The sequence below is a fragment of the Astatotilapia calliptera genome, chromosome 4 (assembly GCF_900246225.1).
Source record: "Astatotilapia calliptera chromosome 4, fAstCal1.2, whole genome shotgun sequence".
Taxonomy (NCBI): Eukaryota; Metazoa; Chordata; class Actinopteri; order Cichliformes; family Cichlidae; genus Astatotilapia; species Astatotilapia calliptera.
The window spans coordinates 1013503-1033615 of record NC_039305.1 but is presented as its reverse complement, the minus strand read 5'-3'; the positions used below and the strand labels follow the sequence as shown (position 1 = coordinate 1033615).

Below are 20113 nucleotides of genomic sequence, written 5' to 3'. Positions count from 1 at the left end.
AACCAAACGGGGTCTGATTGGCGGTAAAGTGCACGACGTGAAGGGTGAGGCGGGGAGGTGGGGTACAAAAAACACCATCATGCAAACTCCACAACGCTTTTGCATGCCTTTTTTATTACCATTATTATAAGTAGTACACACAGTGGGATGGGCGGGGTCTGCAGGGCGAAGGGAGGGGGCAGACTCCGACCCTCTGCGCCATCTTTTTGTACAACCAAACATCTACAGCACGACAGGAAGAGACGAGAGGACGGGGCGGGCAGACGTGCCGACGACCATTTGAACCTTCACTTAGCCGAATCTCCAACTGTTGCCTGCGTGGGTTTCGTGAGGTTTTGTCCATGTTTTCGAGAGGATGGCGGCGGGACCCGACAAGTGACCGCCACGCAGGAGCGGGAACTTTACAGAAAACAAACACTCACACATGGCAAAATCAGTGTCAACAAGCTGGCTGGTGCTATGACGGCATCCTCGCATCCACCACAATCACCAACCCGAGACTGCCGCGACGACTGCGACGCCGCCTGGACAACCGTCAACCGCTCGAACGAACAAAGAACGATGAACGAAGCAGCCAATGGGGACGTGGGTTTAGGTTCTCTAAATGTCCGAGGGAGTCGTGAGACATGTAAACGCAGGTAAAACAAGCACACTGGTTCATATTGAATTGACAGCTCTACATGTGAAAACACCTAAAACCAGAATGGAACGAATGGGCAGAGAGAAAAGTGCGAGATCGACCTACATCTACAGACACGGCACATGACCACACATCTGCTGGGCTCTTTGGAGGAGTCGGGGCGGGGACGGTGCCTGCGAAGCTTTGGTGAACGCGCGTTATGTTTTGGTTTTGGGAAGCCAAGAATGAAACAAAGCCTAACAATCGTCTACACGGCACCACAGACATCTAAAGCTAATGCTAGCTACTGTGATGGGTAAGAAAACACGTTTTCCACAAAACAACATCCGCTTTCCAACGCTCGAGCTGGCTGAGGAGGACACACGACTGTCAAACGAAAGCTAATGTCAGCTTCCTGTCGGCAGGTCTCTACAGAGCAAGGAAGCAAAAAACAGCTTTGACTTGTTATGAAAAGCGGCATGTTCTGTTTTTTAAAGCCCTGTCTCTGAAAAGCTTCAAATAATACATTTCTCAGGAAACATGAAACAAAAACTATAAGTCAGGGACGTCGGAAACCCGATCAGGGTCCAGCTAAAAGATCCAGAGCAGAACAGGTGAAACCAGAGAAGACGCCGTCAAACAAAACTAATCGTGAGCACTGAGCAGGAGGGGACCGTGAGGTTTTAAGGTGGTATTTGGTCGTCCAGCGAGGCCTCAACAGAAGCAGGTGAACCTCCGTATCACAGAGCCTGAGCGTAGACGACCCTTCCTCTTCAACGCCGCGGTCCTACATGTTAGCGCAGGCGGTGGCGCGATCTTCAACACAGCACGCAGTCCTGAGATAGGCTGTTTGCTGCGTCACATTTCTATTTTAATCAGCAGTCGCTGTAAGGAGTGACAGTCCTGCAGACGTTCAGCTAACCGCTAATGCAACAAATTCTACTCCACATTTTCAGCCGCCTTTGTCCTGATGCCAGTCTGGACAGAAACGTCTTTAATGTTTAAAAAAGGAAGAAAACTGATGACCCATCTGTAACGAGCAGCTTCTACATAATCTACACGAAACACAAGCTAACGCTACAGCATGCTATAAGCGACGCAGTCACTGGTTCGATATGTAACGCGGGGAATTCGCGAGTTAGGGGCGAGTGTCCAGTGTGTCTGCATGAAAAGTTAAACATGGAGTTCATGCATGAGCTGCTGCTGCATTTAATGTACCGCGGAATTTGGAAATCAGCACTGGGAATGACATCCGAGCCATCAACGTTCCCGCAGGTTTGCTTTACTGCTTTTCCACAGAGAACGTAAAAGCAGACGAAGGCGTTCAGAACTGATTTGAACTCATGAACAACGTCATATTAATCAGAAACTTCCCAGGTTAATGAAACTGGAAATTCCAAGTTCCCGGTTGCAATTGAATGCAGCATATGTTGGGAATTTATATGAATGTATGCGTGTCACATGTTCCACCTTCCACAGAGAAAATCCACCAATAGGAACACCTTCTGCTGGTCAGTAGCACCTGTGCAACTCATGCGCTCACACAGCGTGGATGAAAAATCGCACACACACACGCACGCACACTCGGGGCTGCAGGTAGGATCTGGGCGAATGCTTTAAAACGTACAGACTAAACATTAACAGCTAAATCGTGTCAGGCCGATACGTCACGGGACGCGTCACACGCACCAAAACAGCAGCACCACGGAAACAACGAAGCAACAAACGTTCCCCATCAAGAAACGGGAAAGCAACGATATCACCGCGACACTCAGGTAACCAGGGCAACCAGCGCTTCTTAGTGTTGTAGTTACATTTGTTTTTCTTCTTTACTTTTTAATGCGTTCTCTTCATTTTTTAGGATCTTCCGGAAGAACAGCTGTGACAGCTTCGAGATGACGACCGCGGACCTGATCAGATCACCGAAATGCCCAATCCTCATTGGCTGTCCCAGTGACGGGGAGGCGTGGTTTTCTAAACTGCATAGACTGACTCTTGCTCGTCCGAACCCTCCTTCCCCATCGTTCACCTGTCAGTCAAACGTCACGGTCTTTTCTGCTGCCGGCCAATCAAATTCAGCCTGACAACCAGAGGCCCTCCCCGGCTCTTTGGTTGGATAGGTGTGACGAAAAGGGGAGGTTCTTGCCGCGGACACTCCTCCCTCCCCCGAACTCAGAGGGAAGCGTGTCACGGTCAACGTCCTTGATGCGTCCTAAATAACGTGTGGCAGGCCGGGCTTCGCCAGGTTAAGCTAATTTCATTGGCTGACTGAGGTGAACGCCAGGAGTGAGCAACCAATGAGAGGTGGTCTAAAGAGGCAGCGGTAAAACCCCTCCTAGCAACAAGGGGGCGGAGCGTGTTCTGCCAAAGCCGGAGGGTGCTCGTTCTGCAGGCTGACATTCCGGAACCTTCGGCTGCTTGTTCCCGTCTGCGCTCTGGAACAGAAAGTATTCCAGGGCGCAGCTCAGGAACGCTCCAGGGTTCCAGAATGTGATAGAAACATGTTCTCTCTCTTTTTTTTTGGGCTTTTATTTTGTTATCTGAGCTCGTTCCCAAAGGCGCTAAGCTCCGGAGCCTCGACGGGCAGAACTCCCACCCGGCAGCCGTCGCCGTCACTGTCCTCGGAGACTCCGGAAAAACGAAAGAAACTTTTAAAAAATAAGAAAAGAGGCAAAACAAGCAAACAAACAAGTAAATGCCATATTATAGGTCATCAGTTTTTACAGGTAGCTAACCCACGTGTTGCTTCATGTTCAATACATTTACATGTACATCTGTAATAAATAGGTTTATCTGTACCCTCTTTTGTATATGTAGTGTAGTCAGTCAGCTATGATGTCATGGTGTTTTCTCGTGGTTTTTTCTTGTTTTTTGAACCCCACCCGAACCCGTGGTGTTTCCTCTTATCTGTGATTGGGTCGTTATCTCTTCCTAGCTGATTGGTTATCTGTCTTGCATTTGTGTTTCAAGTTTTTGTGTCGTCGTTGGTGTTTCTTTTCTCTGCTGGCTGTCGGTCGGACGGTCGGTCAGTCGGTGTTCGGTCGTCACGGCAGCAGGTGGCGGAGCGCGTTACATGCCCAGCGTGCCACCGATGGACGACGCCAGGACCACGCCGAGGATGACACAGCAGATGATGATCATGATCTTCTTCTGCGGGGCGACGACAGAAAACAGAGCGGTGGTTAAAGATGTCAAAAGTCTTAACACCTGGATGTAGCGTCCAGCAGGGGGCAACTCTGAGCGCACAAAATTACACATCATCTCGCTCATAACACAAATGGGGGCTCATCCGGGATTCCTTACCTTGCGAGCCTGGCTCTGGTATTTGACGGCCTTCTTGGTGTCGGAGACGGCTCGCTCCACGTAGTCGACGGAGTGCTCCACGTTGTACTCGATTCTGTCAATCATCTCGCCCTAAAAAAACACACGGGAGGCAGAATTTAACTTGAACCGCCCCATGGCAGCCCTTTGACGGGCTGCATGAATTTCCTGTTGCATCACGGGACGCACCTGGCTCTCGACCAGCATGGCCATGTCGACGAACATGTCGTGCAGCTCACGGATGCTGTTTTCCAGCTTGATGATCTCAGTGTGCCGGGTCTCGATCTCGTTCAGGGCCTGCTTCGTCATCTGAGAGTCCATTTTGATCTGCGAGGCAGGTTCACACAGGTCACAACTCTGAGCAGCGATGGAGTAATTGTGATTTTTTCCACCACTCTGATTTGCTTGTTCTTTTGTTTGTTTTTAATTTTCTCTCCATATTTATTGTCATCAGATTTTTTATATCAGTGAAGTCGTACAAATGAAGTCAAGAATCGAAGATCTTCTACTCTTCTCATGTTTTCATTTATAGAAGTTATTAAACTGGTTCTATTTAGAAAAAAATGCATAAATGTTTTTAAAGATTAAATTAAATTAAAATTACATTTTATATTAATTTCAATACAATTAAAAATCTCTTGACAATATTTCAAATCAATCTTTCAAATTAAAATCATATCAACCATTTTTTGTGAAAAAATTGAGCATAAAGTATTTTTCAGCTGCTTTTCGATGGATAAGTAAAACTAATAGGATCTTCCTTTCAGATGGTTTTATTGTGGAAAAAGTGCAACTATGTGAAATATTTTTAGACTCTCTTTTGGTTCTTCTTGAGGGAAACTCTAAACTTTGATTCAAATTAAACCTTTTCAGTGCTAAAGTCTGTGCCTGCTGAATTCCTGAAAGGCTTTTAATTTGAAATTTTTGAGCTGTACTGAAGTATGTCAACTTGCAGTTAAATAGAAAGCAGAGCTGAAGTACCTTGGGAGGGTGAAAGCAGTTTAAATCTTTCGATTTAATTCATACTAAATGAAAGATTTTAGCAGTTAAACCTTCTAACAGCACATGCTGGATACAGCTGTGACCTCTGACCTCCAGTCCTTTCAGAATGACTTACCTTTTTGCTGTAACCGAACAACTGCTGTCAGTCTGTTTCTTCCTGAGCTCCTCTGGTGTCCCAGTCACTATACTGTGACGTCACAACCAGACGAGCTCAGTGCTGATTGGCAGCTCAGTGTTCAGTTACAGTCACCAGCAAACATGGGAGCTTTTAATTTGAAGGAGCAGGAATAGCATGACACAACTCCTTCAAATTAAAAACCTCTGCAGCTCCCATCATACCCCTCCCCCTCCGTCCCCTTTCTGTCATGTGACAGTGGCCGTGTTCGCTTGATGTCTCAGCGCACCTCGTGGCCGTTCTGCATCCCAGACACTTGCCGGGATGCAGAACGGCACAGGTAACGTAAGCCGGGTGGGCTCAGGTGCGTTGCTTACATCATCAGTGAAGATGGCCAGCTTGCCACTCTCCAACATGTCCTCGAGCTCCTCGTTGGTAGTGGTTCTTCCAGCTGCAGAGAGAGAACACAGAGCAACACAGTTAGAGTCGCACAGCATCGCAGCGAGATAACGACGAATCAGGAAAAGAAGCTGACAGAAAATGAGGTTTTGCTAAACACACCAACAGAGACACATAATCGAACAGCTGATGGCACTCAGTCACTTGAGAGTTAAACTGAATCCAGCCCGATGTTAAACAGTAAAGCTGGGACGCTGTTCTTGGACACGTTATCTTACACGCCTGAACACGATCCAACAGGAAATCTGTATGAACATAACTAATACAAGCTCTTTGGTCATGTGCTTGGTATAAACCCACAGCCGAGAGACTAAACTTACGTAGAATTAAAAAATAATCAAGGCCAGAGTTTTGGCTCATGATGAAAACGTTAATATGTTCCATGTTTTCACAGTGGCCATGTGTCCACAAACTTTTGGCCACACAGGGTAAGTCTGGCAGCTGTGTGAAGGTCAGCTGATGCTGCTGAGAGGAAAGTAGCTGCACGCGGCCTCTGCAGTCTGTACTGTTTATCTGTCTGCATCAGTGTGTGTGTCCCTGTGTGTGTGTTGTCCTGTGATGTTTATCTACACACTGTGTTGACCTCATTTATTATTTACAGCCATCAAACTGACTGAAACACCAACAGCTGCAGTTCCTGTGACGTCCAGCAGAGGCAGCGGTGAGCCAGCCCCACACGGACAGATGTGGGTTCAAACAGCAGCAGCTCTGATGTTTAGATTGTCATTATCTTCCATCCACAGGTTTGTGCTGCCTTTCTAGTCTCGCTGACCACTCAAAGCTTTATCTCACCTACAGCCAGTTCAGAGTCATCAAGACCTTCGAGCCTTCAGGTTGAGAGATGACCTCTGACCTCTGAACAACCATGGTGCTGACATACAGTAAGACTGCGTGTTGCTGGCGTGTTGTGTACTCACTGATCTCCAGCTGTCTCTGGATGCGGTCCTTGCAGCGGTCGCGGTACTTGGACTGCGTGGTGTTGTACTCAGTCATCACCTCCACGAACTTGCGTGACAATGTCGAGTGCTGCAGGAACACAGAACACTTTTACCTGGAGCCATAAATTCATCCACGTCTGCATTCATAAAAAACTTCTCTGCAGTTTTGTGGCTCGTTCGGCCTCCACCCTGAAATCTACACCTGTGTGTCACACATTTAGACAAAACTATAAGATGACAATAAAACAGCTTTGAAAAGCTTAAAATGCATCAAAAGCTTTGTCTCATCAGATCATGTGTGTGTGTGCGTTCAGACATAAAGCACGCACACTGCTGTCAGTGGTGTTGCAGTTCTTTTTCTCTGCCACCAGGAGGCAGCAGGGAGCAGACTGCTGGAGAGGAGTGGGGGGAGCCAGGAGCCAATGACAAAGCAGAATACTGCAGGGTCAAATTACAGACAAATCACGAGACGAGCTGCGGAGGCGAGAGGGCGCCTGGAGAACACAAATAGCACCGAGTCACATGGTTCCTGTGAGGAGGCGCACACGCTCAGTAGGACGTTAGAACAGAAAGAAGAAAGGAAGGTACAGCAGGAAGGGAGGATCCCTGAGTGGGTGACAGCACGGGGTCAAGGGTCACCGCTTGCATGAAGGGGCTGTTAACATTTCAGCTGGAAGGGCAATTAAACACAAAATAGCCTCCTAACATGGGGTCAGGGGTCAGGGGGAGGGCTTTCTGGCCTGTTTGAAACGGTGATGTCAAAACGAGCGTATGAGGTTTCACTTGAAAGGTATGAATTTATTGTCATGCAGCTGAAACGACCCCGTACACGTGGCTTGTTTCAGAGGTCAGATGTTCCACGTCACATCTGCTCTCCTGACAAAAGCACGGCTCACCTGCGTCTTACGGATCCTGAGGTCCGCTGATGATCTGTTGAGCCCCTCCTCCTGCTCGATGCTCTGCTCGATTGCTGCGGGAAAACAAACAGAGCGAGTTCAACGCTGAAGCAAAGCTGGCAACGCAACAGACGCGCCAACGGGAAACAACGAGGGCGAACGAGGACCGAACGCCTCGCTCAGAGTTCAGCAGGTTCACTGAGAAAACCGTTAAACAGCTTCAAACTAAGGTTATCATAGTGAACTTCAACCAAAGACTGAAAGCGAGTAATTCAATATAATAACAACACTGAATTACTGAAACCACCAAAACTCCAAACAGCAAACAGACATCTTTCATCCTTCCACCAGCGCAGCGGTTTGTGTCCAGTGTTTCTGCTAAATGTGTTTTGGCCTCTTTCAGAATTCATGCAGGAAACTGAAACTCGCTGCCTTCGTTGAGCAGCAGGGAAACACATTTTTGAAAATGTTTTTTTTCCATATGACAAATGAAAGAATGGGACAGTAAACTGACGTTAAACAGCCTGTTCACCAACACTGCCCCCCTCATCCTCACCCTGCTTCATCGCCTCAGCGCTCGAATGAAGTTGAATAATGCAACACCAAAGAAGCTCCACAGGAACAACGTCGATGTGTCAAAATCAGGTCTGTTGTCATATATTCAGGCTGAAATCTGCTTTCTCGCTGCTCTGACCGTAAACGACGTGCATGATTTGTACAGCTGGTGTTAGAGATACTTTCTAATTCTCAAACATGACCTGTGTTTATAAAAGTCCAACTTCACAGATTAAAACCTTCATTACAATCCAGAAGCTGTGACAGCAGAGGTCGACTACATGGCGTCAAAAGCTCTGTTAAGTGTAACGATGTCAAACTGAAGCAGCCTGACTGCAGTGAACCTACAAACACTAAACCTTTGGCTGCAGTAACAGGAACCGACACGTTTCTCCTCGTCTGCTGTGAACATTTGTTTGTGTTACTTCAGCACAAACTCCGCAGTAGATTGATTTGATTTAGTTATTCGTCTTAGTTTCTCTTTATATTGGGTGATTATTGCCAATTCCTTAGTGGCTTTTTGCCCACAGCATGAGAACCGCTCCTGAAGTGTGGATTTTGTAATAAGCTTGTCAGCCTGAAGGGGGCGATGCAAAGACTAGAGCTGCAGATGAACTAATGCAAGGTCAGACAGACTGAGATCTGTGAGGAATGTAAAATGAAAAGAACGTCACAGCTGGACGTTACCTCAGTGCAGTGTGTGTGCATGCGTGGACACCATGGTAACCGGCTGCAGGTCTGTCCTGTGTCATGTGACTCTGATGTGAGTTTGTCTCTGGCATTTGATGAGCTGAAATGCTTACATAATGGTTTCCACTCAGTCACTGTTCTTGTTTTAGATACAACGTGGGGACCCATGTCTGTTGGGAACACTGTGGTAATGAAGATGATGAAATCTTATGCTAGGACCTGCTTTAAGTCTCCATGAAATTAATGCAAGTTGATATCTTGTAATGTGATAAAATCACGGTGTGTGTGTGCTTCCTGGCTCGTGGCCCAGCTGCTCGCTGCTGGATCCACAATGACTCAGCAGTATCACGTAGCACTGATGGTGTGTGTGCGCGGTGTTGGTGTGCATTTGTCTGTGTGACAGTGAGATGAAAACTCGGTGAGTAAGCAACAGCTTGTGGGTCCTCGTGTGATTGAGGACGACTTTAGCATCTTTAGCTTATTTAGAAAAAAACATGTTTGTTCTTACGTAAAAATCTGTTGCAGGACTATGAGCTTCATGCTGACCACGGTCCAGGAGCATGATGAAACAGAAAATCTGACATATTGATGAACACACTGATGATTGATGTTACTGAAACAGATAGAAATAGGAAGCAGAATGTCTAAAAAAAGGAGCTTCATCCCCAAACTTTGCTCTTCTTGGTAAAAGTCCAGCAGATGAGTGAATCTTTGAATGAGGGCTTTATCGCACACATCCTGACCGCTGACAACATCAAAAACATAATATCGACGCGTCACGCCAGAACACCTCGTGGCGTGGATGTGCTTGCCCCACCTCTGTAAGCTGCTATGCAACTGCAGCCGGGCTTATTTCAGATGTTATTCAGGGGTACTGTCTCTTTAAAAACTGGACAGTTTCACAGTCTGAACCCACAGTCGCTCAGACACGGAGACAAAGACTTTTTAAGAACACAAATCTGCTGTGGGCAGAGCCTGTCTGTACCCATCCCTCAAACACCCCCCGAGGATGACAGATCTACAGTAGGACCTGCTGCAGTGTGTGTGTTTATAAAAACACTCGTAGCCTCGCAGGGGTTCCAGTTATAGCTTTATCTCCAGCATCAGCGCTATTCTCAGACCGCACATGTCGTCTGTGTGTTTTCACACACACATCGTTCTGGTGTGTGTGTGAGTGTGTTTCATCCTCAGGGTGTTCATATTAAAGCGGTGATGTCCTTGAACCTTCAGCATGAACTGACTCAGTAGCTTTAAGCTCATTGGCCTGCGAGTGCGTGTGTTGCTGTACCAACGACTGCTGCTCGATATACCGCCACGCCTGTTTCTGAACATTGTCTTCTTTTGCTGAAGGTCAACAGAAAACACCGTAAACCCTCCAATAAAGCTGGACTCACATTAAAACGTCACGGGTGTAGGAATGGCGGCCCCATGAGGCGTGGCCTCCTGTGTCACCTGTTCACAGGTGAATTATTTGCTGTGAATGTCACAAAGAACTGGTCACATGTTTCACACAGGTGAGAACAAGAGAGGGGCTTTCAGAGGTCAGTGTCCAAAATATTAGGAACACACAAATAGACCAAAGATCCCGAGCGTACGACTGACTCTAAAAGTTATACTTACGTGACATCACCACTTCTGGATCGATTGTGAGCCAGCTTGGCTGTGGATCAGGGGGCGGGACAACGGCAAGCTTTACATCCTCTGACACGCGTCATTGACAGGTAATTTAAGGACGCTACTCCTCATTTCTACCTCCATCTGCATGTTCTTGGACTCTTTGATATAGCTGCTTTGCATGAATCCGTTCAGAATAATCCTTCTTTACCTTGTTCTGGGTCTTTATTTACACTTGTAAACTATCCTGCTTTTAATTGAAGAGTTTTACAGCAACCAGCAAAACTCAAACGTTCACAGACGCTGAAAATCACCTGCAAGCTGCGCGCTGAGCTCGTGTTTGACTCTGTGCTGAAACAAGCTGCTCACAGCGCACCGAAATAAGCTCTCAGGCTGCAGCACGAAGTCCTGCCTCTTCAAACAGCAGCAGGAAACGGATTCATGCTGCTGGGATGGGACAGGAATATAAATACACTCGTCCTTCAGAGATTTCCCTGAGAACCCAAACTGACTTACAGCGAGTAATGTGAACTTCTAGAGCCTCGCAGTAGATCCTGTAAAGTAATTAAAGAATGCGTCGTGAATTCACTCGGCGCTGTCTGCAGCAGGACGTCGATATAAATGGGTTTGGATACGAGCGTCTCCGCTCTGTCTGAGAAGATGCTTCCTCATCAGAGCTCCTCGCCTGCACCGTGATGTTTCCTGCAGCAGCGCCAGGACGTACCTTTTAATTTTGAGCGAACTTTATTGGCTGTCTTCTTGATGTCAGCTGTGAGGTCCTCCAACTCCTGCTTGGTCTCTGCAAAGAAAAGAACCAACACAGTGAGTTTGTGATGCCAACAGCAGAGATCTGAAGCTAAAGCTGAAACAGTCTCACTCGTTAAGGCTAAAGCTTTTTTCTGATTGGCTGCAAAAAGTTTGAAGAGCGGGTGGGCGGGCTTTGTGGTCCTCTCTGACATCATAAAGATCCAACACTGTGAGCCTGTTTCCTGTCGGTGTCAGCTGCCAGCACCTGGTGTACAGGTGTTCCTGACTCAGATCTGGCCCTAACACAATAAAACGGTTGTTCTGGGTTATCATCAGGTTTTTATTATTCCTCATATTTGACGAGCTGCTATTTGTGAAACGATCATGAAAAATGATTCACGTTTGATCTCTTCAGGAAGCTTCCGGAACGCCAGAGAAAGACAAACATCTGTATTTCCCTTCATGGTTAATTTAGTTTATATTTCATATTTGATCATTTGTATTCTCTAGGATCGATCGGGTGTTTCACCATCACGAGACCTCTGCTGGATCTGACGAGGTTAAAAACAAACTGGTGTTCTGAGAGCAGCCTCTTCAAACTCCACCTGACCTCCACCTCTTCCCTTCAAACTCCCAGCGACGAGTCGGAGTTGAATTCAGAGGCTCTGATTGGCTGTTAGCTGTTTTTGCTAAGCAGCTCTTGGTTTTGTGTAGAAGCTGAGCTGTCGTGTTTGCCTCCCCCTTCACTGCTGGTGTATCGAGGCTTCCACTAAGAGTCCAATCAGGTCGATGCACGCAGTCGTGTAAGCGCTGAGGCTGGAGGAAGCAGACGAGCAGGAGGGCGTGCAGAAACATCACATCCTGTCAGCCATGATGGAGGACAGCGGAGGCAGCAGGCGCCAACTGCAGCTGCGCGCTGAGATTTACAAGCGCTGCAGCGCCGCTTGGCCTTTCCCGCCACTGACTCACTTCACTCCTGCAGCTCTCATTAGCATGTCATGCTAAAGCTAGGGAACAGTCTGCGAGTGGGACTCGAACGTCAGCACATCCATGCCTGCAGAGGCTGCACACAGCTCAGTTTAGCCCACTGATGACCTTTTTCCACTCATTTCTGACGAGTCAGCGACTTTTTTAAAACTGCTGGTAAAGAAAAGACGTGACGCTGTAGCGGCGGCCTCAGCGAGGTCCTCTCCACGTGTGACGGTTAAACACTGACTTTACTTTTCTGTGCGGCGAGCCTGTGTCTTGAGCTGATCATAATCACTTATTTTCTGCCCCTTTGTGGTCGTCGGCCATGTTATAGACTTACAGGCAGTTGGTCTCCAACGTGACCTGAAGCTTCATCGGTTTCTTTTTATATCAAAAATCTTTCTTTACACTTTCAGGTACTTTTATTCTGAAAATCAGGACAAATTCCTACAGAATCGAGATCACAATACGTCGGTCCGATATGACGAAACGAGTGATGCCGAATTTCAACGTGTTACCATAACAACAGGAAGTTGTTGTACCTCCAGTACGCCTGAACGCAGGTGCCTCCATTTTGACTCCACAGGCTGTACATAAAAGATGGAAGTGCCCACAGTACTCTTGGGCTATGGAGGCGTGACGACGGAGGGACTGTGGATCCGTGCGGCAGCGACCCGTCAGCCACACAGAAAATCCTACTTCCTGCTCCTTCCTGATGCTGATGACGCCCAAAACAAACGTCACGTTTTATTCAGGGAGACCTGAAACCAGCGACTGAGACCACGAGCTAGTCAAGGTCACCGGTTTGTTCCTCTTCCTGTCAGGCGACGACGACGAGCGTTGGACGGATATCGGTCTGCGACGAACGAGGCCGAGCGGGGTGTTTATGAATGGGCTGTACTCCTCTGCTCTCACTACAATTCCCATCATGCATTATTCAGGCAGAAACACAGGGATGCATTTTGCATGACGGCCTGTCGGCAGCTGAGCGCGAGCTGACCCAGAACTGAGGGGGAGAAGAAGACAGAAAGCGACATGATTTCACCAGAAGGAGAAGAAGAGTCGGAGGTCAGACGAACACGAAGTGACGCTTAAAGACATCAGAGATCCCGTCTGAGCTCCAGAACCTCAGCCGCTGTCTGTACTGCAGACGTCACCGAACATCCTTTAACATTCGATCTGCTGTAGGGTTTAAAGAAGAACGTCAACGCTCTGCTTTCATGTAACCTAAAATACTTGGAGACCGTGTGGCTGCGCTCGTGTTTTAACTCTGCTTAATGTTCCTCGCCGTAAACATGTAAAGCATCACTAACATTCAGGATCCCTGTGATGTCACACGGTCGTTCGCTTGCTCTGGAAACTCTGGAAACGTTCAGATTTGTTTCCGGGTTTAGTTTTGAGGAGTTTGGGACCCAGCAGATATCAGGGGTCAATAGTTATGATGCAGCAATGATTCTGCGTCGTGTAGCGTCCGTGTGCTGGGAAGAAGTCTTCAGTTAACCAGGTTTAAACTCAGATTTGTGGATTATAAAAGTCTCACAAACTCCCAGCATGCATCTGAGAGTAGCTCTGCAGCGAGGGCGCGTTTGGTCGGGGTCACCCTGTAGACGCAGCGTTTCTTCGTTAGCCCGTATCGGCGTGTAACAGCACTGACTCTCAGGTAGAGCTGCGCCCACCCGTTCCCCTTCGGTCATTTTCCTGCACAGCTCACGCCGACCGAAGGGTTTCACATGTCACCGCACACTCACAGCGTTACACACACTTACGGCGAGGCAGCCGAGGCTCGTCATCTCCTCCGAGGTTAACGTCACTTCATGCAGTTTAAACAGACTTCACAGCATGAGGGCGGGGATCAGAGGGAGCGACGGCGACGAAGGAGACGAAGACAGCGAGAGAGAGGGAGGAGAGGGTGGAGGAAAGGAAAAAGGAAAGGATGGAAAAACAGGAAAAGAACTTAAATCATGCAGCAACAAAAGAGAAAAACAGCGTGCAGACAGTCGGACAGCATGCAGAGCAAACAGAAAAGGTGCAAACATGAAGCCGCATCCTGTTCTTCAAACAGACACAGAAGGTTATAAATCATCTCCTCACGCGGCTAAACAGGAGCGGGCGGCGTGCGGGCGCTACGAGGTCACAGCAGGTGGGTCCAGCTGATGACTTACAGTCAGCTGTTCACAGTCAGCTGTTCACAGTCAGCTGTTCACAGTCAGCTGTTCGACACTAAAACGAGCTGCAGCACAAAGTCGCCGTTCAGCGCCTGTTTACGTTTCCTGCTGCTAGAACTTCCTCAGAGGCTCATTTTGCTCATGCACGCCATTAACCAGCATCAACTCCACATTTCATAAACCCAGGCAGTTTGCTCGTGCACGGAGACAGAAATGTCTCTGGACCTCTTCGACACCGAAGGAAACCTGACAGCAGGCGGCTTCTGTCAGGAGGATTTCAGGGGTAAAAGGCGTGGACGGCGTCTCGCCAACGAAGAGCTAAAAAGGGTCGAAGCCCGACGCGGAGCGGAACCCCTGAGGCGGAGACTCTGACGGCGCAGACGTGGCTGTCGGTGTCAGCGCTGACATTGAGTCATTGTTGCTGAGTCACAGCACGCCGTGTCGAGATTGGGACTCGCCAGGCCTCGTGCTCTCAGACCGGAGACGCTCTTATCGTCCCCCCACAGTGTCAGGACGAGCGGCGGAGCAACGGATGGGCGCGCTCAGTGGCGGTTTGCCAGCAGCGAGCTGCAGCATTCGTCAGCCAGCAGTTAACGGGATTAGAGGTCGCTCTGAGGTCGGGTTACTGAAGGGTTCTGACACGTGGACAGCGTTTGGAGAGCGCCCGCCGATCGACCAGCACAACCTCACACAGCTGCTGTGGCGGAGGGATACGCTGTGACGCTGCTCTTCATACCTCCTTACTTTTAACCAGTTCACGGTTCAGTCGCCTTCGTTTCTTTTATGATTTTTGAAGCTAATTTCTGACTTTTTTTTAGCAACTTCACAAAAATGAAAGTCGCCACAGCTCGGTGTTAAACTCTCGTTTGTAGCGACCATGGTAACATCACCCGAATCGTTTCTGTCCGAGCTCCTTAGATAACAGACTCCTACAGAACCGCAGATATCGCCACCTGCTGGTCACTGCATTAGTTGTACTCTGCGGCGATGGAGTCGGAAAGAAGCTGAAACTGAGACGTTTGCAAGACGTCGCGGCGGCTCCGTGAGGCTGCCTGAGGGTCTTACTTTCGTCAGGATTGGGTGCGGCCAGGATGGCGCTGTGCTGCTTCTTGACCTGCTCCACGTCCTCCGACAGCTTTTCTATACAGCCTCGGATCTCCTCCACCTGAACCAAAAACACACAAGAACAAAATCAGTCTTCAAACACGACATTTATTTCCCATCATGAACTGGTTTTAGGGCCTCAGTCAGTGATAACATTAAACCTGATCACAGCTTGTTTAAGCCAAGCTTTAGTTTTTTACAGCTTCTGTATGGGCTCAAAATGTGGTCATAAATATTTTGTACTTGTAAATCAGGATTTGTATGTGTAAAAAAGATTTGTGTGTGGACTTAGAAAAAAAACCCTGCAAGTTACAAGTACGGATTTTGACCCTATTTTTCTTCCTTTCATCTGATTGGTCAATGTCATGTCAATCACAAATGTAACGATCCAATCAGAGAGCAGAGATGGGTTTGGCTGTCGAGGGGCGCTTTTTTTGAACTGCAGGTCCTTGAAGGGTGATACAGTTTGAAGCTGGAGGATCGCTATATAAATATCCGATAGCAGCTAGGTCCCCTAACTTTCAGTAGCTGTTGAAAGGAAAAAGTTGTGGTTTATCAGTGGTTAGAAATACCATTATTACTTTAGGATTAGTTTAACACAAAGTCAGGGCTGACCTGGGACCATTGCTGTGAGTCACAGTGCGCAGCATAAAAGTCCTTTCACATCAGAGCAGGATGTGCTGCTAATGCTAACTGCTAACTAAAAGCAAAGGATCCAGAATTTGTTGCTGGCTGCTGGGCTCTGTGGGTTTTTGCAGCAGCTCTACCTGTACTAGATGCACCTGCTCCTTGTCTTTTCTCTGACTTTATGTGAACTACAAGAGTTTCTGGGGTTTTTTTGCTGGTTCTTCAAATGTTCAATAAAAACATGTATGCTAATTCATAACGAAGAAAGCTTTGTAATGAAGACTGTCATTTCCAAAACACTGCCCGCCCCCACCCCGCGGTCCGCAGCACTGTTGAAAAGGCTGTGGAAGTCCCTGTATTAAACACGTAGTCCTGTGACACAAAAATCACCAAACTCGGACGACCACAGACTGTTTTCCTTCGTGGTGATGAAGGAAAACGCTGGGTTGGCATGTAAAAGAGCATTTATTCCCTTCAAAGACCTGCAGTTCAAAAAAAGCGCCCCTCGACAGCTAAACCCATCTGTTCTCTGATTGGATCATTACATTTGTGATTGACATGACATTGACCAATCAGATGAAAGGAAGAAAAATAGGGTCAAAATCCGTACTTGTAACTTGCAGGATTTTTTTTGGCTAAGTCCACACACAAATCTTTTTTACACATACAAATCCTGATTTACAAGTACAAAAAGTTTATGACCACATTTTGAGCCCATACTTCTGTCGCCTGTTTCTGATGTTTTGAAGATGTTTTATGAGTTTTCGCTCACTTGATGTTTTCATGTTGATGTTTATGTTCTTCTACTCTGGGACGTCCTAATGTCCATTAACCTTTTAAGGGTGCACGCTCTGATTCGTGCAACCATTTTAAATCCTGGTAGAATTTCAACCACTTAAGCTAGCGCAATAATTTAGTTTGCATATGAAACTCAGCTCGACCCAGGTCGCGGTTCCTGTCTGCCGCACAGGTCCAAAGGTTTACTTTGTGCCTGTGTGCTTTCACTGTTGGAAACAGTTTATTTTGATGCGGTTTTTGTAAATTGTGAACAATAATATTTATATTTGTTTTTCCTGCAGTATGTAAAAATTCTTGAATCTCAAAAATGAAACTATGAAGACACTCAGAATAAATTTCCTGTGGTTGAAACGATTTTGTGCAACTTTGCATTCTGAGGGATGAAGCTCGAAATATGTGTAAAAAAACAGAAACGACTTTTATTTTCTTGTTGTTTAATGTATTTCGTTATTATGAACTTAATGCAAACATGTCATTAAAACTTGGGGCATATTGATGTAAAGCAACTTGAAATGCTCCAAACAACGTCACTACAGCAGGTAAAGATATGAAGCTACGCTCGGGCAGACTTGGTTCTACGGTGGGCTTTAAAGGTTAATGTGATTTTGCACATCATTACTTCTTTGTCTGCTTTTGCTGATATTTTTCAACGTGCTGATGGCGTGCAGCCTGAATCCTGAGCTCGCTCCATCGCAGCCAAAACATTTTTATTTCTGTGTTTTCGGTCACGTCTGCCTCAGGACACCTTTGTGTCTTTGTTTCGGTGCAAACAGCGACCTCTGAGTAATCGTTTGTCTCAGACTGAACAGTCCCAGTGTTCCCAGCTGCTGTTTACGACCCTCACAGTGTCCAGTTCATGATTTAACCCAGTGGTCACATGACTGCCTGCAGTCACCTGAGCGCGCTGCCTCACCTGTTCGAAGAACTCGTCCATGAAGTGGTCCCTGTCCACCTGCACCACCTCCTCATCGTCGTCGCTGTCCTTTGCCTGCAGACAGGAAACATGATGTCATCGGTGTGGTGATGATGCTTCAGTGATGAAGACTGACGCTGAGGCCCACAGACGGACACACAGAGGGAAACCGCTCCGTAAAAGCAAACAGGAGGTTTCCAAGCAACCGCAGCAGGGCATCACCACGCCAACGACCGAGAAAGTAATTTTCAGTTTATTTAAATATGACATTATTGTTAAATAAAATTGAAAAATGATATAATATTTAAAGAAATAATGAAATAAAAATGTAAAGACATCAAATAAAAAATATTAAAATAAATTGAATACGACAAATATGACATATTATTGCTTCAAATAAATAAATTTAAAATTAAATAATAAATCAGCATTTTAATGAAGAAAGAGAAGGAACAACATTTAAAAATAAAGTAAATACACAAACATGTTAAAACGAAATTAAATAAAATATTAAGAAAATTAAAGAAAAACGAACACAGGGGAATAAAAAGACAGAAAAATTAATAATATTATTGAAATAGTCCAGGATGAAGATGACGATGATGGAGTTGTTTCACAGACGAACGCAGGAACATTTTATTAAACTCAGATGTTCTCCTTAGAGGAGAGAGGGACAGGTGCTTCAGGCTGAAACAGGTGTTCAGTTACACTGAATGGAATTCTGTTATTATCAATACAGACGTGTGTGTGTGTGTGTGTGTCCGCCGACCGCAGACGACAAAAAGCACAATCCCTGATGTTCAGTAAACTCTCTGCAGATACCCGACACACAGGCAGGTGGACAGGCTGAAGGCGGGATCAGGTTACTGTATCTATGAGGCCCATTCTTCACAATATGAAGCTCCGCCTCCATAAAACCATAAAAACTAAAGGAAGATGAAAGAAGTGAACTTTGTTTCTGTGTCAAATCTAAACCAGCGCTCAGCACGTTGTTAAAGCTCCGTTAAACCCATCGAAACCTGCAGTTCCTCTGACGTCCAGCAGAGGCAGCAGCGAGTCTGTCCCTATAGACTGCCATGTTAAAATAAACGTGTTTATTTTAACATGGCATTTTTATTTTTATTTTTATTTTATTTATTTTATACGTGCAGAGATGGTGTCCCTCTGCACCCTCTGTCCTCCCCCTGCGTCACTCTGCCTCTGCAGAGGAGACTCAGTGTTTGGATTAATCAGTCCACAAACTCATTGATTACTAATGATCATGTTGTTCCAGTTTTAACTGCTGGGAAGAAGAAGAAGGTGTCACTAACATATCTATTTTTATGTTTTACAAACCAAACATTAAAGCCACTCGTCACACACGTTTCTGCCGGCACATGCCTGCCTTGAAGATGAGGCGTCACGTCTGCCTTTGCTTTCATCAGCACTGTGATTTATTTGTTTCTGCTGTAAACATGTCCTCTGAGTCCCACTCAGGTGTCTCCACCTGGCTCCGCCGCCCGCCCATAGAGGCCGTGGCAGCTTCCTCAGTCCATCCTGCCAACAGTTCTCACTGTGGGCGATGCTAATGATGTCAGCTAGCTGCAGGCCTGATGCTCTCTCTCGCCTGAGCCAAAGACCCGATGCCACGGCATCAACACACACAGGAAACACACGTCGACACACCAGAGTGAGACAGGCGGACATCAGCATCGCTCTGTCCACGGACCTGAACGCTCCCAGTGTCAGGATAGACTATAGACTGTAAATAAAAGACAGACGTATCCACGATGTCACCCACTGGTTTGCAAAGGCTCATCTGGAAGCTTCAAGCCGAGTGATTCAAGCTGAACTGAAAAAGCCAGCGTTAAACCACATGATCGTAGAGTAGCCACGCCCACTCACAGGGTACCCCAACCCCCCTGTGACTGACATTTCCAAAATTAACTTAATGAGACAGCAGCTGCAGTGATGTAACACCTGACCAGGTAAAGGTGCTGAAGCTGTTTCAGACTCTCAGCGACACTGACATCACTGTCACGTCCCAGTGAAGTGCTGCTGAGGGCACAGGTCATGTTTCATTCACTCTTATTTCTTTAGCATCTTATACTGTCAGACCCTGAGGTAATACAGAGAAACCTAAACCATCATCACCCCCTGTGAGCAACAGTAGGAAGGAAAAACTCCCTTTTAACAGGAACCTGTGGCAGAAACAGGCTCAGGGAGGGGCGGGGCCATCTGCTGCGACCGGTTCAGGCTGAGGGGGAAGAGACAGGACGAGGACTCGCTGACGTGCTGACCAATCACGGCGCACTATGTTCTTCTTCCTTTAAAAACTGAGCTCTAAGACCCTCGGTAGTCCCGCCTCCTGCAGAGCGGACAAAGAGGAAGGACTTCCTCCAACAGTTACTCGAACTCTGGCGTTGTGTTTAATGGTTTAAGAAGATGTAAGTGTGTCTGTTTGGGTCCAAGAACTTCCTGGAAGCTCTCACTTACTTTTAGATCATGCAGTTAAAATCGCTGATCATGGATTCCTGCAGCGTGTTAAACATGTTACTTTGTTCATATCTGATGTGAATTTATGGAGATGAGGCTACGAACT

General features: G+C 46.9%; 1 protein-coding gene across 1 annotated transcript in view; it reads right to left on the bottom strand.

Annotated features, from left to right (window-relative positions):
* Window positions 1-3688: 3688 nt before the first annotated feature.
* Window positions 3689-20113, bottom strand: part of stx1b (syntaxin 1B) — a 41709-nt gene continuing 25284 nt past the window's right edge. The window contains exons 2-10 of the mRNA XM_026163856.1: window positions 17533-17607; window positions 15156-15255; window positions 10934-11008; window positions 7351-7424; window positions 6434-6542; window positions 5435-5508; window positions 4130-4267; window positions 3923-4033; window positions 3689-3769 (exon numbers count right to left, since the gene is read on the bottom strand). Of these exons, the coding sequence (XP_026019641.1) occupies window positions 3689-3769; window positions 3923-4033; window positions 4130-4267; window positions 5435-5508; window positions 6434-6542; window positions 7351-7424; window positions 10934-11008; window positions 15156-15255; window positions 17533-17607 (837 nt within the window). The remainder of the gene's footprint in view (window positions 3770-3922; window positions 4034-4129; window positions 4268-5434; window positions 5509-6433; window positions 6543-7350; window positions 7425-10933; window positions 11009-15155; window positions 15256-17532; window positions 17608-20113) is intronic.